Source organism: Puma concolor, chromosome D3 (assembly GCF_028749965.1).
Source record: "Puma concolor isolate L17-30 chromosome D3, mPumCon1.1.hap2, whole genome shotgun sequence".
NCBI lineage: Eukaryota > Metazoa > Chordata > Mammalia > Carnivora > Felidae > Puma > Puma concolor.
Genome location: NC_141678.1, coordinates 9,451,730 through 9,475,937, shown reverse-complemented (window position 1 = coordinate 9,475,937; position 24,208 = coordinate 9,451,730). Strand labels below are relative to the sequence as shown.

Here is a 24,208-nt window from a genome sequence, read left to right as displayed (position 1 = left end):
TAGACTTCTTTACTAGAAAATTATTTTTCACTTTGTCATTAATCAGTATCTTGTGGGGAGTTGCTTTATAACTATATAAATATCCTGTTTCTGTTTTACTAGATTTAGCATCCATTGGTGATTTTTGTGTGAAACAGTTTAAGTGGCTACCAAATTGTAACCTTTTAATAACGTCATTCCTTCTACCTTTATTAGTTGGAATTCACTTGTCGGGTTGACAGGATGACAAGGAGATGGGGCTTGAGGTGAAGGAGCAGAGAGCTCAGTATTAGGATGGCACAGATAATTTCTGTGAGGAGTTCATCTTCATAACCTAGGAGTTATGTGAAAGGGCACAGAGTCCAGATGAATGTCTCTTTCTTCTTCATGATGGATTGACCCTTTTATCATAAAATGTCCCTCTTGGGGCACGTGGGTGGCTCAGTCGGTTAAGCGTCCAACTTTGGCTCAAGTCACGATCCCATGGCTTGTGGGTTTGGGCCCCGCTTCTGGCTCTGTGCTGACAGCTCAGAACATGAAGCCTGCTTCGGATTTTGTGTGTGTGTCTCTCTCTCTGCCCCTTCCACACTCCCACTCTGTCTCTCTCAAAAATAAACACTAAAAAAATTTTTTTAAATGTCCCTCTTTCTAGTAACACTTCTGTTTCGTTAGATAATTGTACAGCCACTGCAGCTTTCTTGTATGTGCTGTTCTTACAATATTTCCTTTTCCATCCTTTTCCTTTCAGTCTCTTTGTATCTTTAAATCTAAAATTCCTCACTTATAGACTGTGTATGGTTGGATCTTGTTTTTTTATTCACTTAAGCCTGTGTCTGCAGTGATTCTATCAGTCTCCTATGGTAGCCTTTGACTACAAACTCCACTGTTTTTGAGGGCACCCTTTGGCATGAACTTCTCTACATGCTGTTGCAAATGAATTTCCGCCGGGAAGAGAATCTGAGCTTATCTTTTTTTTTTTTTTTTTTTTAAATGTTTGTTTATTTTTGAGAGAAGGAGAGAGAGAGAGAGAGAGAGAATGGGGGAGGGGCAGGGGCAGAGGGAGAGGGAGACACAGAATCAGAAGCAGGCTCCAGGTTCTGAGCTGTCAGCACAGAGCCCCACGTGGGGCTCCAACTCATGAACCATGAGATCATGACCTGAGCAGAAGTCAGATGCTTAATCCACTGAGGTGTGGCCCTCCCCCCTTTTTAATTGTGGTAAAATGTACATCGCATAAAAGTTAACATTTGTAACCATTTTTAAATGTGTAGTTCAGGGGACCGAAGTACCTTCACTTTGTTGTGCTCCCGCCTCCTCTGTTAAGTTCCAAAATATCCCAGAAGGAATCCCTTTACCCACTAAGCATTTGCTCCCTATCCCAGCCATCCTTAGCTCCTGGTATTCACCAGTCTACTTTTTGTGTCTATGAATTTGACTACACTATATGTCTCCTATAAGTAGAGTCATACAGTGGTTGTCCTTTTGTGTATGTGGCTTCTTTTCACTTAGCATGTGTTCATCCTTGTATGTGTCAGAACTTCATTTGTTTTTAAGGCTGAAAAATATTCTATTGTATGGATGTACCACCTTGTGTTTATCATTTGCCAGTGGACATTTGGGTTTTTCCACCTTGTGGCTATTGTAAATAATGCTACTCTGAACATTGATGTACAAATATCTGTTCAGATCCATGCTTTCAGTTATTTTGGGTATGGATTCAGGAGTGGTATTGCTGGATCATAGGATAATTCTGTTTAATATTTTTTTAATTTTTTTTTTTTAAAAAAAATTTTTTTTTCAACGTTTATTTATTTTTGGGACAGAGAGAGACAGAGCATGAACAGGGGAGGGGCAGAGAGAGAGGGAGACACAGAATCGGAAACAGGCTCCAGGCTCCGAGCCATCAGCCCAGAGCCCGACGCGGGGCTCGAACTCCCGGACCGCGAGATCGTGACCTGGCTGAAGTCGGACGCTTAACCGACTGCGCCACCCAGGCGCCCCAATTTAATGTTTATTTTTGAGAGAGCATGAGCAGGGAAGGCGGAGAGAGAGAGAGAGAGATTTTTTGAAGCAGGCTCCAGGCTCTGAGCTATCAGCATAGAGCCTGATGTGGGGCTCGAACTCATGAATGGTGAGATCATGACCTGAGCTGAAGTCGGACGCTTAACTGACTGAGCCACCCAGGTGCCCCAATTCTGTTTAAATTTTGGGGGACTGCCATACTGTCTTCCACAGCAGCTATAACATTTTACATTCCCACAGGTAGTACACATGGGTTCCAGTTTCTCCACATTTTTCCAACACTTGTGATTTTCTGTCTTTTTTATAATAGCTTTCATAGTGGGGGTGAAGTGGTAGCTCATTGTGATTTTGATTTGCACCTTTCCTGATGACTAGTGATGTTGAACATCTTTTCATGTGCTTATGGGCTAACTGTATAGCTTCTTTGGAGAAATGTCTATTCAAGTCTTTTGTCCATTTTTGAATTGGGTTGTATGTTTTTTTGTTGTTAATGAATTGTAGTTGTTTATGTATTCTGGATTATCAGATACAGGAAATGTACATATCTTACTCTGAAAAGTGGTGTCTTTACTCTGATAACTGATAATCCTTTGCATAAGAGCTTTTAATTTTGATGAAATAATTTTTGGTATTTTTTTTAATGTTTATGCATTTTGGTGTCACAGTTAAATCATTGCTAAGTTTAAAGTCACAAAGACTTTTCTCCTGTGTTTTCTTCTAAGAATTTCATAGTGGTAGCTCTTAAATTTACATCTTTGACCCATTTTGGGTTAATTTTTGTGTATGATTTAAGTTGTAAAGTTTCACCATATATGTGAGGGTTTATTTCTGGGCTCTCTATTCTATTTCATTGGATTTTATGTTTGTCCTTATGCCAGCACTACACTATTCTGATTACTGTAGCACATTCTGGGGGCGCTTGGGTAGCTCAGTGGGTTAAGCACCTGACTCTTGATTTTGGCTCAGGTCATGATCTCAAGGTTGGTGAGTTCGAGCCCCAGGTGGAGAGCCTGCTTGGGATTCTTTCTCTCCCTCTCTCTCTGCCCCTCCCCTGCTCGCACTCGCAGGCTCTCTCTGTTTCTCTCTCAAATAAATAAACTTAAAAAAAAAAATACCACATTCTGGGTTTAACGGATTTGTAACCTCATGGTATCAGTTAATATATTCTTCTACACCCTGTTTCCCGTAAACTAGTAGGTCTTGATTAAATCCAGGCTCCAATTGCATCATATCAGAAGGTACTTTTTTTTTTTTTTTTAACCTAAAGAAATTGTGAAAAACATGCAGAATGATAAAAATGAAGCCCTGCACACCTGTCACCTCGTCTCAACAGTTATTAACTCAAGCCAGTCTTATTTACAACCCCAGCTATTTCCTCCTTCCTGTATTAGTTTGAAGCAATATAAACTACTGTTACTCTTTAAAATTTCTTTATATTAACTTGGCATTTTGAATCACATATTAACTTGATATTCAATAACTATTGAAAGCATATAATCCTGGATATGATTGTTTTGTGAAATATTCATCTAATCATAGGTATGTTTAGGACTAGAATATGATCTTGGCTTTTTTGAAATTTAGTTTTTGTAACTATATGCAACATTAACTTGCTTTGTTCCAAAATACTAAAGAAAAAATTAAAAGTGAAGCATCTCTAAATGGATCCCAAAAGAAAAAACAAGAATGAATTTAAACTTTTAGCATAAGTTTCAGAGAATGCTCCTATGGTATGCTAACATTTCCCTTGGTTATTCCACCACTGGGTTTGGTCAGTGAAAATCAGTGGTTTCTATACTCCGTACCTCTTGGTATTGCTCTCAGCCCAAGCCCAAGTATGATTTGTTCTACTAAGTAAACCAGGTTGTCAAACAATTGCTCTTTATTAGTCAAAGATGTAATTGTATAATCAATAAAAATATAGAAGTCCCACCTCACAGAAGTCTTTAAATTCTTTTAAATCGCTTTATGGGGATGCAGGTGAATTTATGGGTACTGAATTGGTGGCATTTATATCTTAACTGTGGCATCTCAGCAACCACTAAGATAAGGTAACCCTAAGCAAGATTTTTAGCCATTTTATATAGCCTTTAATTACAGGCTACAAATAAATAGAAAACCCCAATAAATTCAAATGAAATGAATTTATTTGAAAAAATTTAGAAATTTGATTAGGTTTAATTGTGAAGGTAGTTTATTCCTTGTGACACAGTTTTAGAGAGGCAGTATAATCTAGAAATGAAAAGCCTGGACTTCGGGTCACCTGGTTACAATACCAGCTCTCCTGCTCATGAACTAGAGGATTTTAGTCAAGATAATTAACTAAGGTTTGGTTTCCTCACCTGTAAAGTGAAGGGTAAGAGATTGCACATAGTGCTTACCACAGGGTCTGGTTTTTGTAGTAAGTATTAGTTACTATTATTATTAGTTCTCTTCCTTAGACTTTAGTAATTTCTCTCTCGGTGCTATGTGTGAAGCAAAGAGTTACGGAATCAGAATGTTAGAAATGGAAAGAATTTCAGAGGTGTTGTGGTCAGATGTTAATTTCTAGATGAGAGAGAGTGATTGGGTTGGAGAGCAAACCAATCCTGTCCTTGGAGTTCTAAGATCAGTGCTATTTTACTGGGAATTGGCACCATTCATACTGATAGACTCTTTAGACCTGAATTGTACTTCTCTTTGAATGTTTTAAATTTGTGGCTTGAGTATCATGGTTATTTTATTAAAATGAGATTCCAGTCCTATAATTCCAGAGTAACTAATATTTCTGAGGAATATAGAATTTCACTCTATTAATGTTTGTATCATTTCATAAAGGGCCTAATCTTTTCCATTGGAACAAGCCTTAGGTCGTGTTATGCTCTATAACTAAACTCACTTGACAATATTGTCTACCTTACTAGAAATTACTTGACAGCTGACTTTGGTGTACGGCATTGTTTCAGAGGTAGGGGGTTGGCAAGGAAAGACACTTGTTACATAGATACTGACAGAGGTACTTATTATTTAGAAAGGAAAGTGTTCTGAATGATTTAACTTATTTTCAAGTGTTTTCCTGCACTTGTAAACATAGTGCCTGTATTTAGAGACCAGGGGGAAAAGATGGGAGGTGACTTTGATGTCAGTCAATATGTCAGTTAAATCAGGAATAGAATTTATATTTTATTCCCAAGTAGTTTTCTCCAACAGAGTGAGAGGTTACTTTTGGAGTAAAGATTATTTAGTATTGGTTATTTTTTCCAGTAGGCTATTTTTATTTGTACTTTGTTTTATTTTGATCATGTTCACATTATTTCTTCCTTCCTCCCTGCCATGACCCATATCTTTTCTGGGCCTCTGAGCCAGCAAACACAGAGAGAACCATACTTAGGTAGCCTTTATAGTTAATATTAGATGAGCCTTACCCATGGATTGCCTATGCTTTATTTGAATGGAATTATGCTTTATTTGAATGAAATTTAAATTTGAAAATTTTTTTTTAGTATGTTTAGCCTGTTGAACTTAATAAACATAGTATTTAATTTTTTCAGAGGTCGAAACAGCAAAGGACTGCCTCAATCTACGGTGAGTAACTTTAATGTTAGTTGGTTGGAAAAATTGGTAATGAAAATGATTTCTGAACCGGTGGACCAAAGCCAAGGTAAAAAAAAAATCCTTTTTCTTGAATTTTATATCTGACAACGTTAAAAATTTTTTTTTTATTTTTGAGAGAGAAAGTGAGACAGACTGTGAGGGAGGGGTAGAGAGAGAGAGGGAGACACAGAATCCGAAGCAGGCTCCAGGCTCCGTGCTGTCAACACAGGGCCTGACACGGGGCTCGAACTCATGAACTGTGAGATCATGTCCTGAGCTGAAGTCAGATGTTTAACAGACTGAACCACCCAGGTGCCCAAAGAAAATTTTAATGTTTATTTTGGAGTGAGTGAGTGAGTGAGCGAGAGAGAGAGAGAAGAGAGGAGAGAGAGAAAACGAGCAATGTAGGGGGCCGGAGAGTGAGGGGACAGAGGATCCGAAGCAGGCTCTGTGCTGACAGCAGAGAGGCTGACGGGGGGACTCAAACTCACAGACTGTGAGATCATGACCTGAGCTGAAGTTGGACGGTTAACTGACTGAGCCACATAGGCACCCCTCTTATAACTTTTATACTTCAGTACTGTTTGGTATAAAATTATTAGCTATATATGTTGTTTTTTGAGATGATTTTATATGAAAAATATAAAATTATCTGTTAATAGTATTTTTCTTGCCTAATAAGTTATTTGTTGTTTTATAAATGGCTAAAGGCAAATCTAAATACGTAATGCCTAAAAAAGATCAATGGAACATGAGGACTGGAGTTGCAGAGTTCTTTGGGTGTTTGGTTTTGAATTAATGTGCTATCTTTTAGTTCGTTCCATTTTTCTCCCTTGGAAAGAGCCTTCTGGTTTTAAAATTTAGAACTTTTATCAATGAAAAAATCCATGATTGATGGATATGTGCTGAGGGAACATAGTGCAGCGTCTTCTGCAAAAGACCCCTCCACCCCATTCATTTATTTACATATAGTTAAACCTATTTAGTGTACAGGTCTGTGAGTTTTGATGCATACGATTGTGTAACCACCACCACAGTCAAGATAATGGGACATTTCTCTCACTTTGAAAAATCACTCCTGCCACTTTGTAGTGAACCCTCCTCCCTTTACTCCCCAATATTTGTGGTTTTGTCTTTTCTCATATATGGAAGTTCACTTTTGCTTTTTTGTGTCATGTATAGTCAAAACATTGTTAGATGGTATGACTGATTTCACTTTTGAAAACTTAAGCCTCTGTTCTCTAAGGAAACAAAAGATTGTAGTAAAGTAAATCTTTCTTTAATGCACGTAAGGTATTATAAAGCTAACTAAACATTTTGTAACAAATTAAATGTTAACTCTAATATGTATACAGAAGGATAAATACTGATGGCTAATATTTTTTTCTTAAAATTCCAGATTTCTTTTGATGGAATCTATGCAAATATGAGGATGGTTCATATACTTACATCAGTTGTTGTAAGTTACCAGATTATCGGGGAGAGACTGCCTGGCGCGTAGTGCAATAAAGTAATTTCATGGTGTTGAAATGTAGATGAATGATTCTCACAGTATCATTTCTTAGGTCACAATTAGGATTATTTAGAAAAAACAGAACTCCATCCAAGCTATCGTGACTCACTATAAAAGCATTCTTGTTAACCCTACTATGTACAAAATAATAGTAGTAGATGATTGTCTTTAGTGCATTATTTTGTCACTTAATAGAACCAGAGTCAGAAATACTTACCTTCAGTATTTAAATTCATACTGCAAACTCTGAGCAGGGCCTCCTGAGGAATTTTGAGAATTCAGTGTATTGTTAATGTTTTAAAATTTTTTATTGTTCTATCAGTAAATACCTAATATGTTGAATGAAGCCTGATGAGCTATATAAAAAATAAAATGAAAGCAACTGTCCCTCGAGACTGGCTAGCACACTGTTTCTTTGATAAATTAATTGTATGTTTTTAGGGATCCAAATGTGAAGTACAAGTGAAAAACGGAGGTATATATGAAGGAGTTTTTAAAACCTACAGTCCTAAGGTAATTTTTACTCTTTTCTCTTTTTGTTGAATGTAAAACCCCATGAATCATCAACTGCTGTATGTTTGTATGGCTTCCTGACGGTGTCTGTTAGCTTCTGATTTAATAATTTATAGTTATGTGGACATGTTTGTCACATTTTCACGTTTAGTTACTTTACCACTTAGATTTTGCTCTTCAGTTTCAAATACTGATTATTTTATAAACTATTTTGTATAATCAAACTTGCTTTGTGGGCTTATTACAGTATCTTGACCTTTTCAAGCATTGTGGACCTGAAGAGGGATTGAGTGGTTCATTATTCTATTCTTTATCACCATTAGTTTACTTAAGACAGACTATGGTAGCAGGGACCAACTTGTAGGTGAGAAGTATTTTGAATGATGGAATAGATAATAGGTCATATTTCTGAGAAAAAGGTATGATTATAAGATTCTCTTGAGATAGATTATTTTTGTCAAGGGCATTTAAGAAATAGTACCTTGATATGCTGAAGAATTCTTATATTTTATAAGTGTTTTGAATATTTACTCATGCTTCTCATTTTAGTGTGATTTGGTGCTTGATGCTGCACATGAGAAAAGTATGGAATCCAGTTCGGGGCCAAAACGTGAAGAAATAATGGAGAGTATTTTGTTCAAGTGTTCAGACTTTGTTGTGGTACAGTTTAAAGACATGGACTCCAGTTATGCAAGAAGAGGTGAATTTTGATTTCCTAAATATGTGTCATGGTTTATAAGATTTATTCAAAGACTTTATGCATTGATTATACAGACTTTTTTTTTTTTTTTTTTTTTTTTTTTAGAGTAACCTGATTAGGACAAATGGGAATTTTAATGCATTTTTGTTGGAAAATATTTAAAACTTCAGAGGAAGATTCCTTGATACTTTAGGATAAATCATGAGAGTTTGTGTTCTGTTAAAGTTTGTAAGGGATTTTCAGTCTATAGTTTCATGGTCAAGAATGCTACTGATTATACTCAACTGAAATTTCTTGTCCCATTTGGCCTTCAGTTCATAAACTTTTCATTTTAAGATGCTTATAAATAACACATATGTAGTTTTATCATGCTTATAGTTCCATAAATGTTATAGTTTTATGACCTGGAAATAACATAGGACTAAGAGAGAACGGGCAGAGAGCTATGGATAGAAAAACAATGGCATAATGAAGATGAAAAAGATAAGTAGAACATGCGTATTTAAGAAAACATTCAGGAGGGGTGGAGGAGAGGAGAAAATGGGTGATGGGCATTGAGGAGGGCACTTGTTGGGATGAGCACTGGGTGTTATATGTAAGCGATGAACCACAGGAATCTACCCCCAAACCAAGAGTACATCTTTACACACTGTATGTTAGCCAGTTTGATAACAAATTATATTAAAAAAATAATAAAACATTCAGAGTATGGGACTGTTTTGAAAAACTAAAAGGGATGACATAGTTATATTAAAATTTAGTCCATTTCAAATGTCCGTTGAGGAGGAAAATACGGGAATTACTGTTACTCATTTGGAGAGTATATGCAGTGCTGAGTGTTTAGTATCACATTGAAAGTCTCTTGGCAATTTTGAACTTGGCTCTAACCTTTTTTTTTAATGTTTATTTTTGAGAGAGAGTGTGAGACAGCGAGAGCGCATGTACACAAATGGGGGAGGGGTAGAGAGAGAGAGGGAGACACAGAATCTGTAGCACGCTCTGAGCTGACAGCCGAAGTGGGGCTCGAACTCACGAACTGTGAGATCATGACCTGAGCTGAAGTAGGACGCTTAATCGACTGAGCCACCCAGGGGTCCCTTGGCTGAAAAATTCTTAAATTGATTTTTTCTGGTCAGATTCTATAGTCAATTCCATTGTGAGTTGTAACTCCCCACAGTTTTTGATTTTCATCATTCAGCTGTTTTTGTTGCGCTCATTTTTCTGCATTGTTTTTTAGAAATTACAAGCCACCAGAAAGTTAAAGCCTTTCCTTTGGACCTCTTAAGGTTCTCACCTATAGTTAGCTTGTTTTTTCAGAAGCTAGCAGTGCTAGGTACCTGTAACGGTTTGCAGTGCTGGAGAAAGCACTGTGTTCTGTTTTTGTACCTTCTCAAATGTCTGTGTCTCTGATTTACAACTCTTTGTCTAAGAGTCCTTCAATGGCCCATACAAGGAAACAAGTCTTTTTTTCGTTGCTGCCTTTGGAGTTGATCTTATTTATGCCTAGGACCACAAAATTATATTTATGCTTATACTGTTGAAGTATTTCACTGTTTTAAATTTAAAAATTGACTTTGGATAATAAGCTGAAAGGGAAAATACAGTTTTAGTTGAATCTAGTAGTACATAGCACTCTGGAAAAAGTATTGGTCACAACAACAACAAAATGTTCCTTACTCTGTTGGGTACCAGGCCATTTAGCTAATAGCCATTTACAATACGCTTTGTCTTTTGTTCTTAAAGTGAATTAGCATTTCCTAAATTTGGAAAGATAAATGTTACTTGGAAATATCTGTGGCATCCCATTCTTTGATCCTCTTCAAAATTAATGTCTTAAATTTTTTATTTTATTTTATTATTTTATCATGTCTTTATTTCTTAGGTAATTTGTGTTCATTGTAGAAAGCCAAGAAAAAAGATCAGAGCGACAACTTTGACACTATTCAGTACACTCATAACGGGATGGATGTATTTTGCTATACATAAAAATATAGTTTTCTTGATGAGGACATCCCATAGTGGAGTAATTTCAGGTATTTTATTTAAAGACTGTAGTGGTTTAGTGAATTACACAATTGTGTCCAGTGCATGGTATCCTGAAAATAGTATTAAGTCATGTGTTGAGGATTTCAGGTCTCTCTCTCTCTCTCTCTCTCTCTCTCTCTTTCTCTTTTTTTTTTTTAAACATTCATTTAAGAGAGAAAGACAGTGTGAGTGGGGGAGGGGCAGAGAGAGGGAGACACAGAATCTGAAGCAGGCTCCAGGCTCTGAGCTTGTTAGCACAGAGCCCAGCGTGGGGCTTGAACTCATGAGCTGTGGGATCATGACCTGAGCTGAAGTCGGACGCTTAACCCACTGAACCACCCAGGTGCCCGAAGGATTTCAGGTCTCTTAAGCCAGATTCTTAATACTGTCCTGGAAGATAGTATTAATACTATCCTTGCCCTCTATAAGTATTATTTTGGAGATGCTATTAGTATAGAAAAAACTTTTTAGGGTAATTAATTGGCATGGCATTAATTAATCATTAAGACATGATTAAGTAACTTGGTAAAGTGAAGACACAAACCTAGCAGCTTCTAACCCCCCAACTCATGTTCTTGAACACTGTACTATTGTGACATAAATTATGTGGTCTCATTTGTTGTTTAGCTTAGTCAGAATAAGCCTGCATTTACCTCAAGGGATTTCCCCACAAAGCCAAAAGTAAACAAAATTCCTGTATAGTATAAATATGCAGATTATTCAAGATTCTTTTCTTTTTAAAATCTTTGGCTTTATTTTTGGGGAAACTTTTAAAAGTTAAGTTAGTATGGCTTTTAACTTCTTAATACTACTGATTTTAGTAAGTTTTTTTGTTTTACTAGGTTTTTAAAGTTGTCACATTTGTACACATATGCAAGGGAATAAAAGGCCTAGAAATAATTGATCTGTTTTTTATGATATGATGGGTAAGTTTCATGTGATCTCTTGAATGCTATACATGTTACCAGGTTGAGTTGTGGGCAAAATGAAGAGTAACTCTGCATTTTGTAAGCTGTGGATTCCTTTTGCACACCCACAATTAGACTGTCAGGTCATCACTGGAAAATTAGTGTGTGTTTTATCCGTTATCTGAATTCCATTGCAGACAGATATGGGATGCTCTTATTTTCCCCTCTTCATTTTGCTATTTTGTAGGGCATTCAGCTGCTTTTTGTCTCTGCATCTTTCTGCTTTGGAATTGGCGTATGATCTCTACTCATTTTTTACTTTCCTGTTTCCAGTTTTCCTTTCTCACTTGATTTTCTCCTTCATTCTCTTTCTGCTTTTTCTTTTGCTGCTTTTCTCATATTTTGCTCTTTAATATGTCAACTACATTTTAGTTCTGGCTGCTCGTCTTTCTTCATTCTCCTAACTTACGCTTCATTCTACTGCTTCATTTCCTTAAAAGCGTTCTCAGTCTAGAGAACGGGCCAGCAAACTTCAGGCCTGTGGGCCAGATTCACTCATTGGTAAATAAAGTTTTATTGTAACACAATATACCTGCTTATTTTTGTGCTGTGTGTGGCTGCTTTCATGCTACAGGGATAGAGTTGAGTGGTTGGAATAAGAGACTATATGGCTTGCAAAGCCAAACAATATTTATTACCTGGTCCTTTAAAAATCTTGCCAGTTCTTGTCCTAGATCTTTTTTCCTGCTACATTTGGTCTGTTAGGGCTGATCAGAAATACGTACTGTATTGTCTTTGGTGAAATAACATAGAATATACTTTGTCTCTAAACTCATGCTTTGACTCTCATCTAATATTGTGTAATTTCATTAATTCCTTATTTGTGACCATTCAAATTGGATTTAGTTTGAAGAATCACTTTCTTTCCAGCTCTTTTGTCACAATAAGTGAAAAATCACATATGAGAAAATTAAGTTACTGGGAATGATCTCCATCCTCAACTATTTGCCCCCTCCCTTACCTACAACTTTATCTTCCCCTTGCCATCATTACTCTCTTTCCTTTGGTTTTAGTAGGTGGGATATTTCACTTCCTGTTCAATCTCAACTCCTCCAGTCATGCTTTTGACTGTGTTCCACCATTCCTGGGTTCTTGCTCTTTTCTGTCACCTCTGTTTCCAGACTCTTCAACCTCTTCCTCTCTAGTTGCTCCTTCGCTTTAGCCCAAAAACCTATTCAAGTCCCTCTGTTCCTGAAAAGAATTCCTTTTTGTCCTGTACTCTTCTTACTTACTATCCTGTCTTCCTTTCTTACTCAAACTTCTTGACTCTTAGTTTCTACGGACTCATCGCATGGTAATCTGCCTTTTTATATTCACAACTTACAAGCTTCTGGGGCTACCAGTAACGCCTCATTCATAGGTCCTCTGTACTCTTTTTCAGACTTAATATTGATTTTGGCACTGTTGATTTCGTCCTTCAGAAAGCTGCTCTTCTGTTTCTCATGTGTTTTATTCATCATTCCTTCTGTGCTCATTCTTGGGCTTTATATCTGTTAAAGTGCTCTTAAATGTGTTTGTGTTCCCAGTGTTTGTTTCTTTGCCCACTGCTCTTACCGTGTATCAGTTGTTTTATACTCTGCTAATTTCAGTTACCATATATAAGCCTATTGCCAACATCTTTGTATATTGCCTTTACACCACGTTGTATTATAATTACGTTTCTCCCCTATTATACTTTGAGCTTTGTAGAATTTTTTTTAATCCTTGGAGCCTAGTATAGTATTTCTGTGCATAGGACAGGCACAATTGTAAATGTCTGTCTTGAGTGAATGAAATTAGGACTTACACATACTTAAAAAAAAACAAACAACTATTTTATGTAAAGAGTGAGAAAACTATGGGGCGCCTGGGTGGCTCAGTCGGTTAAGCGGCCGACTTCGGCTCAGGTCATGATCTCGCGGTCCGTGAGTTCAAGCCCCACGTCGGGCTCTGTGCTGACAGCTCAGAGCCTGGAGCCTGTTTCAGATTCTGTGCCTCCCTCTCTATCTGACCCTCCCCTGCTCATGCTCTGTCTCTCTCGGTCTCAAAAATAAATAAATGTTAAAAAAAAAAAAATTAAAAAAAAAAAAAGAGTGAGAAAACTAGAAGCAGTCTTACATATACAGCCTGCCAGCAAATACTTATTGAGCTCTGGATTGTGTTCGTTGCTGTGCTTGTTGCTATAGACAGTACAGAGAAATTCAAGACTTAATCTATTTTGGGTCCCTTTTGAGAACTTAGTGAAACTGTATACCCTCACCCTAGAAAAAACTGTGCACATGGACTTTTACACTTAATTCTGTAGTGTTCACAGTTCCCTAGGGAGTTCATGTACTCCATATTAAGAAGCTCCACTCCAGGCATTTTCGCAGTTGGAGATACCAAGGCATGTGAAGGAATTCAAGAAAAGTGGAATGTTAAAATTAGTGGCATTGAATTCCAAATAGAGTTCAGAGACATGAAGAATTGTATTGGTTGTAGTAGTTGGAAGAAGTTGGACTGTGAATGTGTGATAAGAGGGTAGTGAGAAAGTCATACAGATTATTTTATTCTGGTGTGGCACTATTGTGTTCTCATGTGGTTGTCCTGTAGCTCTATAGGGCAAGGTCCTACGAGTAACAGAGAATTATCTCTTGCTGAAGGGCATGATATTAGGAATGCCATGTCAGTTATATCTAAGAAGAGACAAATCTCAGCTGGCTGTGACCTGGGAAGACTTAAATTCTGAGGATCAATTTAAATGTGCTCTAAATTCATTCGTGGGTGGTGTTCTAGTAGGGCAGTAGGCTCTGTAGATGGGCAGGAGGTGCTAATGTTGGACAGGCAAGCAGCTGTAAAGTTGAACAAGTGCTCAAGATCAACAGCCTGCCCTGTGGCAGGAGGGAGGGTAGGCCCTGATGGATAAGCAGGTGGTCTTGGCCGGGGGCTATCCAAGGAACTGTGCAGGAAAGCGCTGTAAAGAAGTTGGTGTGGGCCTGTGGGCTTTGGACTAGTTTTTTAGTGAGCCTGCTGAGTAACTGTTTTAATACTCTTCTGTTAAAACTGAACCATTAGAGAGTTTGCTGTTTCAGCTTTGCTGTGGGCTAGTGAGAGAAGGATGTGTGCCCATACTGGGGCCAAGTAGTTAAGTGGAAACTCGCATTTACTGAGGCCAGTATGGAGATTTATACAGAGGTTATTGAGTTTAAAAAAAAAAAATACATATATATATATATATATATATATATATATATATATATATATATATATATATATATATATAGTGGAACAGGTGATGAAAACAAACAAACAGATACAGTAGAACAGGTGATAAAATAAACAGATATAGTAGAACGGGTGATGAAACACTAAATGGAGTAGTTTGAAGTACAATAGGGAAATATTGCATGTTTATTAAAATATCTGATTTATTAAAATTTCATTTCTTTATATGTTTTTAGAGCATATGGAAACTCTGCTGTATTCTTTCATGTGTATGCCAAGGTCAAAACAATAATTCTTCATTTATTAAAAACAAAATAGGGGCACCTGGGTGGGCTCAGTTGGTTAAGTGTTCGACTCTTGGTTTCAGCTCAGGTCATGATCTCACAGTTTGTGAGTTCAGGCCCCACATTGGGCTCTGTGCTGACAGTGCAGAGCTTGCTTGGGATTCTGTTTCTCTCCCCCTCTTTCTCTGCCCCTCTTGTGCTCACACACGCTCTTTCTCTCTCTCTCACAATAAATAAACAAACTAAAATAAATAAGTAAAAATAAAAAGCTAACAAAACCACTAGAATAAAATAGGATTTTATTTAGATAAACAAAATAAAAATATTGTTTAGTACTAATAAGAGGAAGGTCTGACTTAAGATACATATGGACATTACTGGTCACTGTTCAACGTCATTAATCAGCTACTGATATAAAAGGAGAACATTCTCAATAGGAACAGAACTTAGAAGAATGTAGAGACAAACATAGTACATGTGAATAGGCTGAAGATTTTTTATGAAAACACTGCTGAAGGACATAAAAGATTTTACTAAATGGAGAAAACGTGCTGTACGTTGAATGGAAATATGTAACACTTGAAAGTTGTCTTTTTTCCTCAACGTAATCGCTAAAGATAACATCTCTATCTTTATAGAAAGTGAGAAAATAATTCTTACGTTTATAAGGTAACATTTATTAACAGAAGAATTTGGGAAAATTTTTTCTACAAGACTCATGAAGGGAGGACTTGCCCTACCAAACATTAAAATGTATTAGCATTAAAACATAGTTGTCATAGTGGCAAAAAATAGAGAATCTAAAACAGAGGAAATTCATATGGGTGTTTTGTTAATATATGATAAAGATAACACTTTAAATCTATGGTAAAGATGGATTATTTAGGAAATGGTGTTGGTACAATTGGGGGGAATTAGATGCCTATTTCATACCCATCATCAAAATAAACCCTAAATGGTTAAAAAGAAGAAATTAAAAAAACCCCATCATGTAGAAATTCGAGAGCAAATTTGTGAATTTATATCATTTTGAGATGGGGAAGGATGTTATAAGCATGACCACCAAAGCAAAAATTTTTGCAAGACTTAGATGTGTCTAAAAGTATCATAAATTTTAGAAGACATGAGGGGTGCCTGGGTGGCTCAGTCGGTTAAGCATCCGACTCTTAATCTCAGCTCAGGTCTTGATCTTGGGGCCATGAGTTTAAGTCCCGCATCGGGTTCTGGGCTGACAGCTCAGAGCCTGGATCCTGCTTCGGATTCTGGTCTCCCTCTCTCTCTGCCCCTTCCTCTCTCACACTGTCTCTCTCTTAAAAATAAATAAACATTAAAAAAAAAAATTAAAAAAAAATTTTAGAAGACATGCTGCAAACTGGGGAAAATCAAATAAAAGAAGTTTTACAGATGGCCAGTAAACGTATGGAAAGGTAGTCCACCTCACTGGTAATCAAAGAAGTGCAGTTTCAAAGTAATAACGATTTTTAATCTGTCAGCTTGCTAAATGGGAAAAGTGAGCAAGATTAATTACTGGCACATGATAGACAGTCAGAAAACAACTTACACTCTGTTAGTGGGGACCGTTTAAGTCAAAACAAGTAGCATTTTTGAGCTGTCTAGTAGGTAATTCAAATAAGTCCAGGAAGACAGTTTACTTGGCAGTATTCTGTAATGCTGGTATACCCAGTTAGTTACTGTCTGCTTTTAGTTTTATTTTTTCTCTTGCTCTGTACGGTCTCCGTTAAGTCTCAGGAATAGCACATATGTAAAAAGTAGTAATAAAACAGGACAGTGAGGGAATGTGGATAAATGATCTGCATTTTAATTTCTATTCCATTTGACTGTAAATAGAAATTGCTTTTTTACCCAGATCAAGAGAGTTTTAAGAGCATGTGCACTTGAACAGTTGTTCTAATTTACATAAGGACAGTTTATATATTTGCCAACAAAACAGAAAGGTGTTTGTACAGCTGTAAGAATTGGAATTAGTTTTATTTACCAACTTTTTCTTTATTTCTCAACACTTCGCTGTGAAATTAAGTTGTTAAAAGAATATTGAATAGTAATGGCAGTTCAGTTCCCAAATTCTGTTTTTTTGCTTCCTGAACATTTCTGAATTTACTCCCTGCCCTCCCCCAGGTTTTCGACAAAATCTTTCTTTCCATTTTCCTTTCTCTCTCTTTAACTTTTGAGATGAAAACAGTACCTTTTGTAAAAAAAAATTGCTCTAACAGTGATTAGACCCGTTTCATTCTTTCTGATGGCAGAGATTAAAGACTCCTCCTCCCCTGTCAAAATGGAGCTCTGAACCAGGAGCCTAATGAAGAAGCTGAAAACTGTGTCACTGTCCTGATACCCCCCTCCACAAAGTATCTTTCTATTGGCATCTTGTTAGAGTTTCTTTTGATCTCTTTTGGAGATAATATGAGAAATAGAAATGTTGCATTGTGTGGAATCTGTCACCTCAAGTTTTAAGCGAAACAAGCCTTACGTAGTGGGTTTCCATTTTATCTAGTTCTGTGTTATATTTATCGCGCTTTGCTGTAGAATCTGGTGTGCATTTGATTGTGTGGAGTCTTGACTATTGATATTCATTTAGATCTTTTCAAAATTTATTTATTTTATAAGAGAGAGAACACAAGCACGAAACAGCAGGGGAGGGGCAGAGAGAAAGGGAGAGAGAGAATCCCAAGCAGGTTCCACGCTGTCAGTACAGCCCAACTCAGGGCTTGAACCCACAAACCATGAGATCTGACCTGAGCCAAAACCGAGAGTTGGATGCTTAACTGACTGAGCCACTCAGGTGCTCCTTCATTTATTAAAAAAAAAAAAAAAAAAAAATTTTTTTTTTTTAATGTTTATTTCTGAGACAGGGAGAGACAGAGCATGAACGGGGGAGGGCAGAGAGAGAGACACAGAATCCGAAGCAGACTCCAGGCTCTGAGCTGTCAGCACAGAGCCCGACGCGGGGCCTGAACTCACGAACCGTGAGATCATGACCTGAGCAGAAGTCGGACGCTCAACCGACTGAGCCACCCAGGCGCCCCAGGCGCTCCTTCATTTAGATCTTTCAAAGAAATACGGTTTCTGGGTTTACATTTTTTTTTTTTAATTTTTTTTTTTTTTTCAACGTTTATTTATTTTTGGGACAGAGAGAGACAGAGCATGAACGGGGGAGGGGCAGAGAGAGAGGGAGACACAGAATCGGAAACAGGCTCCAGGCTCTGAGCCATCAGCCCAGAGCCTGACGCGGGGCTCGAACTCCCGGACCGCGAGATCGTGACCTGGCTGAAGTCGGACGCTTAACTGACTGCGCCACCCAGGCGCCCCTAGGTTTACATTTTTATTGCTGATGCTTGGTTGATTTTTAAGTCTTCTACAGTAGTGTTTTAAATGGTAAAATTTCTGAAAATTTCAGTCCCATTTTTAATTCTCCATATTTAGATTTTTAAGTAAATTGCTTCTCAAATGTTATGTTACCAGTTGCAGTGTTTTTATGTTATGTAGTGGGTTAGTAAAAATAAGATGAAATATTTTATCTTAAAAATATTTTGCCTGGGGGCGCCTGGCATGCTCTGTCTCTCTCTGTCCCAAAAATAAATAAAAAACGTTGAAAAAAAAAATTAAAAAAAAAAAAAAAATTTTGCCTGAAGTTTAGAGAATCCAGTATATACGTTTTATAGAGTTTATTAATCAGGAAAGTAAGAACTGCTTTTTTTTTTTTGAAAAATTTTTAATGTTTGTTTATTATTGAGAGAGAGAGAGAGAGACAGAGCATGAGTGGGGGAGGGGCAGAGAGAGGGAGACACAGAATCTGAAGCAGGCTCCAGGCTCCGAGCTGTCAGCACAGAGCCTGACACGGGGCTCGAACCCACAAGCTGTGAGATCATGACGTGAGCTGAAGTCAGACGCTTAACTGAGCCACCCAGGTGCCCCAAGAACTGCTTTTTTAATATTTAAGTTGTATATATTTTTCTCTCAGGGATTTAAAAAATATAATCATTTTATGTAAGAAGAATGTGAGGTTTCTTCATCATTAATGTATTTCGGCATAAATTAGTGTTACATAGAACTACTGACTCTAAGCACTTTAAACTTTTGTTCAAATACTGTAGCATCAGAAGCATTTTTAGGGCCATTTATTGTGGAAGCCCTATACCCTGTGCACTTTCTAAATGTTGCATTGATTGAGATTGTCCTGTTTCCTACTTACATTCTAGGCTTATCTATTGGGCTCCATATGTGGGACAGAGACAAATTAAATTGCAAGCTGTGTTTAACAAGAATGGTATTTAGGGTGTGCTGCTGCTGCTGCTGCTTCTTCTAATTTTTAATGTTTATTTATTTTTGAGAGAGAGCGAGCATGAGCAGGGGAGGGGCAGAAAAAGGGGGGGGGGGGACAGAGGATCTATACTGGGCTCTGTGCTGACAGCAGAGGGCCCAGTGCAGGGCTCAAACTCACGAACTGTGAGTTATGACCTGAACGGAAGTCGGACGCTTAACTGACTCAGCCACCCAGGCACCCCAGGGTTTGCTTTTTCATATCAGTTCATTCTTTCCAGACTTTGGTCAAAAGGGTACTTGGGCCAGATCTCAGAAAAGAACAAAAGAAAACGATTTGGGTGGTTTGTTTTCTTTTTTCTTTTTCTTTTTTTGAGAGAGAGAGAGAGAGAGAGCACACAAGCTGGGGAAAGGGGGCAAGGGGGAGAGAGAGACAGAGAGAATCTTAAGCAGGCTCTGTGCTCAGTGAGGAGCCCAGTGCAGGGCTCAATCCCATGATCCTGGGATCATGACCTGAGCTGAAATCAAGAGTTGGACACTCAACCACCTGAGTCACCCAGAGGTCCCAGGCTTGGTTTGGTTCTAACTAGAAAACCATAGAGTCTGTTATTTTAATATTTATTAATTTAGTTTTAATACAGTAGGTGATGTTTGGACTGAAACTAAAGACTCCCAACATGATATACTATCCTTTTCCTTGGAGCTGCTTTTTGCTCAGGAAAGAATTTTTTTTTAGGTGGCTTACTGTGTTTCAGAAAGCGTGTTATCGCTGCTTTCTTTCCACTGTATTTGCACTTTTGAAGTTGATATCCTTTAGATCTTACCTGCTGCAGCTTTCTGATAGTCTCCATCTCCATTTTCTTGCTAAGGTTCTGTCATTTTTTCCTTGAGTGGTAAATTTACTTTGAGTTCTGGGACTCAGAAATTTTTATGGAAATCACAGTTAAAAAGTAAGTACTACTCTAGGCCATATAATTTTGTTGTCAGAGAACAGAGAATAATGACTTTTTTTTTCATAGTTGCATATAGTGATCAGTAAGAAGAGACCTCCCCCTGTCTTTTTTTTTTTTAAGGCTGCATTTTGAAGTTGTGTAGTCTTTGTATTATAAAGTGTGTCGCTATGCTTTTAAGTGGATGACATTCGTTTTCAGTCTTTCCAAGGTAGCTTTTACAGCAATGCAGTCTTTATTTCCATATGAGTAAATGCTATCAGATGCTAAAAGTGAATTATGTCCACAATAAAATCTGACTTATGTAATTTTTCTTTTAAAGGAATTTGAGGCTTTGTAGCCTTGAAGTTTTTCTGATTTTACCATTTGGTTGTCATTTCAAAAGAGAAGAAATGACTACAGCCTTAAGTCACCAGTTATGATTCAGTTTCTGAGATCAATAAGCACTGTCTGTAAGAAAGTCTGTATTTTACTACTAGCTTTAAACAAGATAGTGTGCAAAGACATTATTTAGGTACTTTATTTCAGGTTAACATAAAACAGATGATAATAGGATCACTGGTTTGATACATTATTACCAGTCAAATGTGCATTCATAGATTTGGATGCAGAGCAATAGGCCTGACAGAATAAGCAGTTGCCTGTTTTGTGACCAGTGTTACTTGAAAGTCGTCAAAATGAATGCCTGTTCAACTAAAGTTAGACAAAAATGAATGTGTTCCTCGCTTGAAGCTTTGTTCCTGTTGGTAGTTGTATTATTTTGAACTATCAGTAAAGTAGGCATCAAGCCCCAAATCCTGAACACCAGGAAGCTCCTGCTTCTGTGTCATCTCTTGAACTGCGTGCCTGGGTTAAGGTCAGGACATGGCAGTGCAGGGTCCTGACTATCCTGAAGTTTCCCAGAAAGTGTATCTTCTGTCCCCTTTGGCCACATAGTTTTGCCAAGAAGTAAAGATTTATCTATTTAAATACTGGCATTTTCCCTCATTGCTGAGTCACAAGACAGCATTGTGGAAATAAAAGATTTCAAGCCCTGAAATATCTCCACGTTTTGAGTTGCCTTTTGGTAAGGTAATTTTGGGGAGGGGACCAGGGTGACCTAATCCTCATTTTTTGGACTGTTGAGAGCAATATTGGATTTTTCTTTTTTTTCTTTTTTTTTTTTTTAATTTTTTTTTTTTAAGTTTATTTATTTTTGAGACAGAGAGAGACAGAGCATGAATGGGGGAGGGTCAGAGAGAGAGAGGGAGACACAGAAACTGAAACAGGCTCCAGGCTCTGAGCTGTCAGCACAGAGTCCGACGCGGGGCTTGAACTCATGAACTGAGAGATCATGACCTGAGCCGAAGTCGGACGCTTAACCGACTGAGCCACCCAGGCACCCCTTGGATTTTTCTTAACAGTTTTATTGATACATAATTCACATACATTATAGTTCGTTTAAATTGCACAATTCAGTTTTTTTTAGTATATTCATAGAATCTGTCACTACAGTTAATTTTAGAATATCTTTACTCTGAAAAGCCCCACACCCTTTAGCAGTCAGTCCCTACTTGGTTCCACCCTCCCCAGCCCTGGACGACTACTAATCTTTCTGTCTTTGTGGGTTTGCCCATTGTGGATATTGCATAGTAATAGAATCAGAGAAAGGGGCACCTGGGTGGCTCAGTCTGTTAAGCCTCCGACTCTTGGTTTCAGCTCCGTTCATGATCTCATGGTTTGTGAGTTCAAGCCCAACATTGGGCTCTGTGCTGACCGTGCAGAACCTGCTTGAGATTCTCTTTCTCCTCTCTCTGCCCCTCCCCTGCTTGTGCTCTCTCCCTCTCTCTCAAAATAAATAAATAAACATAAAAAATTTTAAAAAGATAGAGTCATACAATATGTGGCCTTTTGTGACAGGCTTGTTTCACTTAGTATATGTGTTTAAGGTTTATCCATCCACGTATCAGTGAATCTTTTCATTGCCAAATAATAATCCATTGTATGGGTATACTACATTTTTATTGGCATATAAATAACATACAATGTTATATCAATTTCAAGTACCTCACATTGATTTCAACAATTGTGTACATTACCCAGTGCTTGCCATGACAGGTATCGTGTAGTCACCATCTGTCCTCATACATTGTTACAATATTATTGACTATATTCCCTATGCTGTACTTCTCATCTCTGTGACTTATTTTATAACTTGAAGTTTGAGACTCTTAATCCCCTTTATCTATTGTGTGCTTTCCTTACCTCCCCACTGGCAACCACCAGTTTGTTCTCTGTGTTTAGCTTTCTGTTTTTTGTTAAAAAAAAAAAACAAAAAAAAACCCTTTTTTTAATGTTTACTTATTTTTGAGAGAGAGTGAGAGAGAGAGGGAGGGAGGGGCAGGAGAGGGAGACACAGAATCCAAAGCAGGCTCCACGCTCTGAGCTGTCAACTGTCAGCGCGGAGCCTGACACAGGGCTCAAACCCATGAACTGTACAGTCATGACCTGAGCTGAAGTTGGATGCTCAACTGACTGAGCCACCCAGGTGCCCGTTTTTTGGGTTTTTTTTTTGAAAAAAAATTTTAAAGTTTATTTTGAGAGAGAGAGAGCGAGAGAGAGAGCACAAGTGGAGGAGGGTCAGAGAGAAGTAGAGGCAGAATCCCAAGCTCTGCAATACGAGTGCAGAGCCCGATGCAGGGCTTGAACTCAAGAACCGTGAGACCATGACCTGAGCCGAGATCAAGAGTTGGACGCTTAACCGACTATGCCACCCAGGCCACTCCCCCCCCCCCCCCGCCCCGCCCCGCCCCGTTTTTATTTTGTTTGTGTTTGTTCATTTGTTTTGTCTTTTATACTCCACATGAAAGTGAAATCATATGGTACTTGTTTTTCTCTGATTTATTTTACTTAGTGTAATGCTTTTTAGGTCCATTCTGGGTATACTACATTTTAGTTATGCATTTATCAGTTGATGGACATTTCATTTATTTCTACTTTTTGATTGTCATGAATAATTCTGCTGGGATCATTGATGTTCTGATTTTTGTGTGGATATTTTGTTTTCATTTCTTTTGAGCATGTACTTAGGAGTGAAATTGCTCGGACATATGTGAGAACTCAAAGTTTAACCTTTTAAGGGAACTGCTTGGGATGGTTTTTGAGAGTGGCTGTGTCATTTTACCATCCCATCAGCAGTATGAGGGCTCCAGTTTTTCCATCCCTTCATCAGCAGTTGTCTGTCTTTTTTATTACAGCTATCCTGGTGGGTGGTTGTGAAGTAGTATCTCATGTGGTTTTGTTTTGCATTTCTGTAGTGATTAATGATGTGAATCTTTTCATGTGCTTATCGAAAGTGTATAATCTCCTTTGGAAGAAGGTCTATACAGATCTTTGCCCACATTTTAAATTAGATTATCTTTTATTACTAAGTTGTAAGAATTCCTTAAATATTCTGGATACCATTCATCCCCTTATCAGACATGATATGTTTTCCCCATTATGCGGGTTGTCTTTTCACTTTTTTGCTGGTGTCCTTTAAAGCACAGAAGGTTTTGGTTTGGATGAAGTCCAGTTTATCTTTGTTTTCTTTGTTGTTGTTTGTGCTTTTTGTGTCCTATCTAAGCAAATTGCTTACTCTGAGATTATGAAGATTTGTTCCTCTGCTTTCCTGTAAGATTTTTATAGTTTTAACTCTCATATTTAGGTGTCTGATCCATTTTGAGTTAATTTTTACATGAAGTCTGAGGTAGGGCTCCAGCTTCATAGTTTTTTACATGTGCATATCCAAGTACGGTATTTTGAAAAGACTGTTCTTTTTCCCATTCAACTGTCTTGGCACCTTTGTTGTTGAAGTTACATTGATTATAAATGTAAAGATTTATTTCTGGACTCTCAGTGATATCCCACAGATTTGTATTATCTGTCCTTATGCCAGTATTATACTGTTTTGATTACTGTACCTTTGAGTAAGTTTTGAATTCAAGTGTCAATCTTCCAAGTATGTTTTTTTTCAAGATTGGCTGTTCTGAGTCCCTTGCATTTCCATGTGATTTTAGGATCATCTTGTCAATTTCTGCAAAATGACAGCCGGGATTTTAATAGGGATTGCATTGAATCTAGAGATAATTTTGGGATATGTTACCATAAATCTTCTAGTCGAAGCACATAATACATCTTTCCATTTATTTAGGTCATCTTTAATTTTCTTCAGAAATGTTTTGTAGTTACCAGTGTACAAG

General features: G+C 37.6%; 1 protein-coding gene across 9 annotated transcripts in view; it reads left to right on the top strand.

Moving 5' to 3' along the window:
- The window catches only part of ATXN2 (ataxin 2), a 118,602-nt gene that overhangs the window by 28,078 nt on the left and 66,316 nt on the right, over nt 1-24,208 (top strand). For all 9 annotated transcript variants that reach the window (XM_086681697.1, XM_086681695.1, XM_086681693.1 and 6 more), the window contains exons 2-5: nt 5,532-5,565; nt 6,974-7,033; nt 7,529-7,600; nt 8,150-8,300. In XM_086681697.1, coding sequence (XP_086537823.1) covers nt 5,532-5,565; nt 6,974-7,033; nt 7,529-7,600; nt 8,150-8,300 — 317 coding nt within the window. The remainder of the gene's footprint in view (nt 1-5,531; nt 5,566-6,973; nt 7,034-7,528; nt 7,601-8,149; nt 8,301-24,208) is intronic.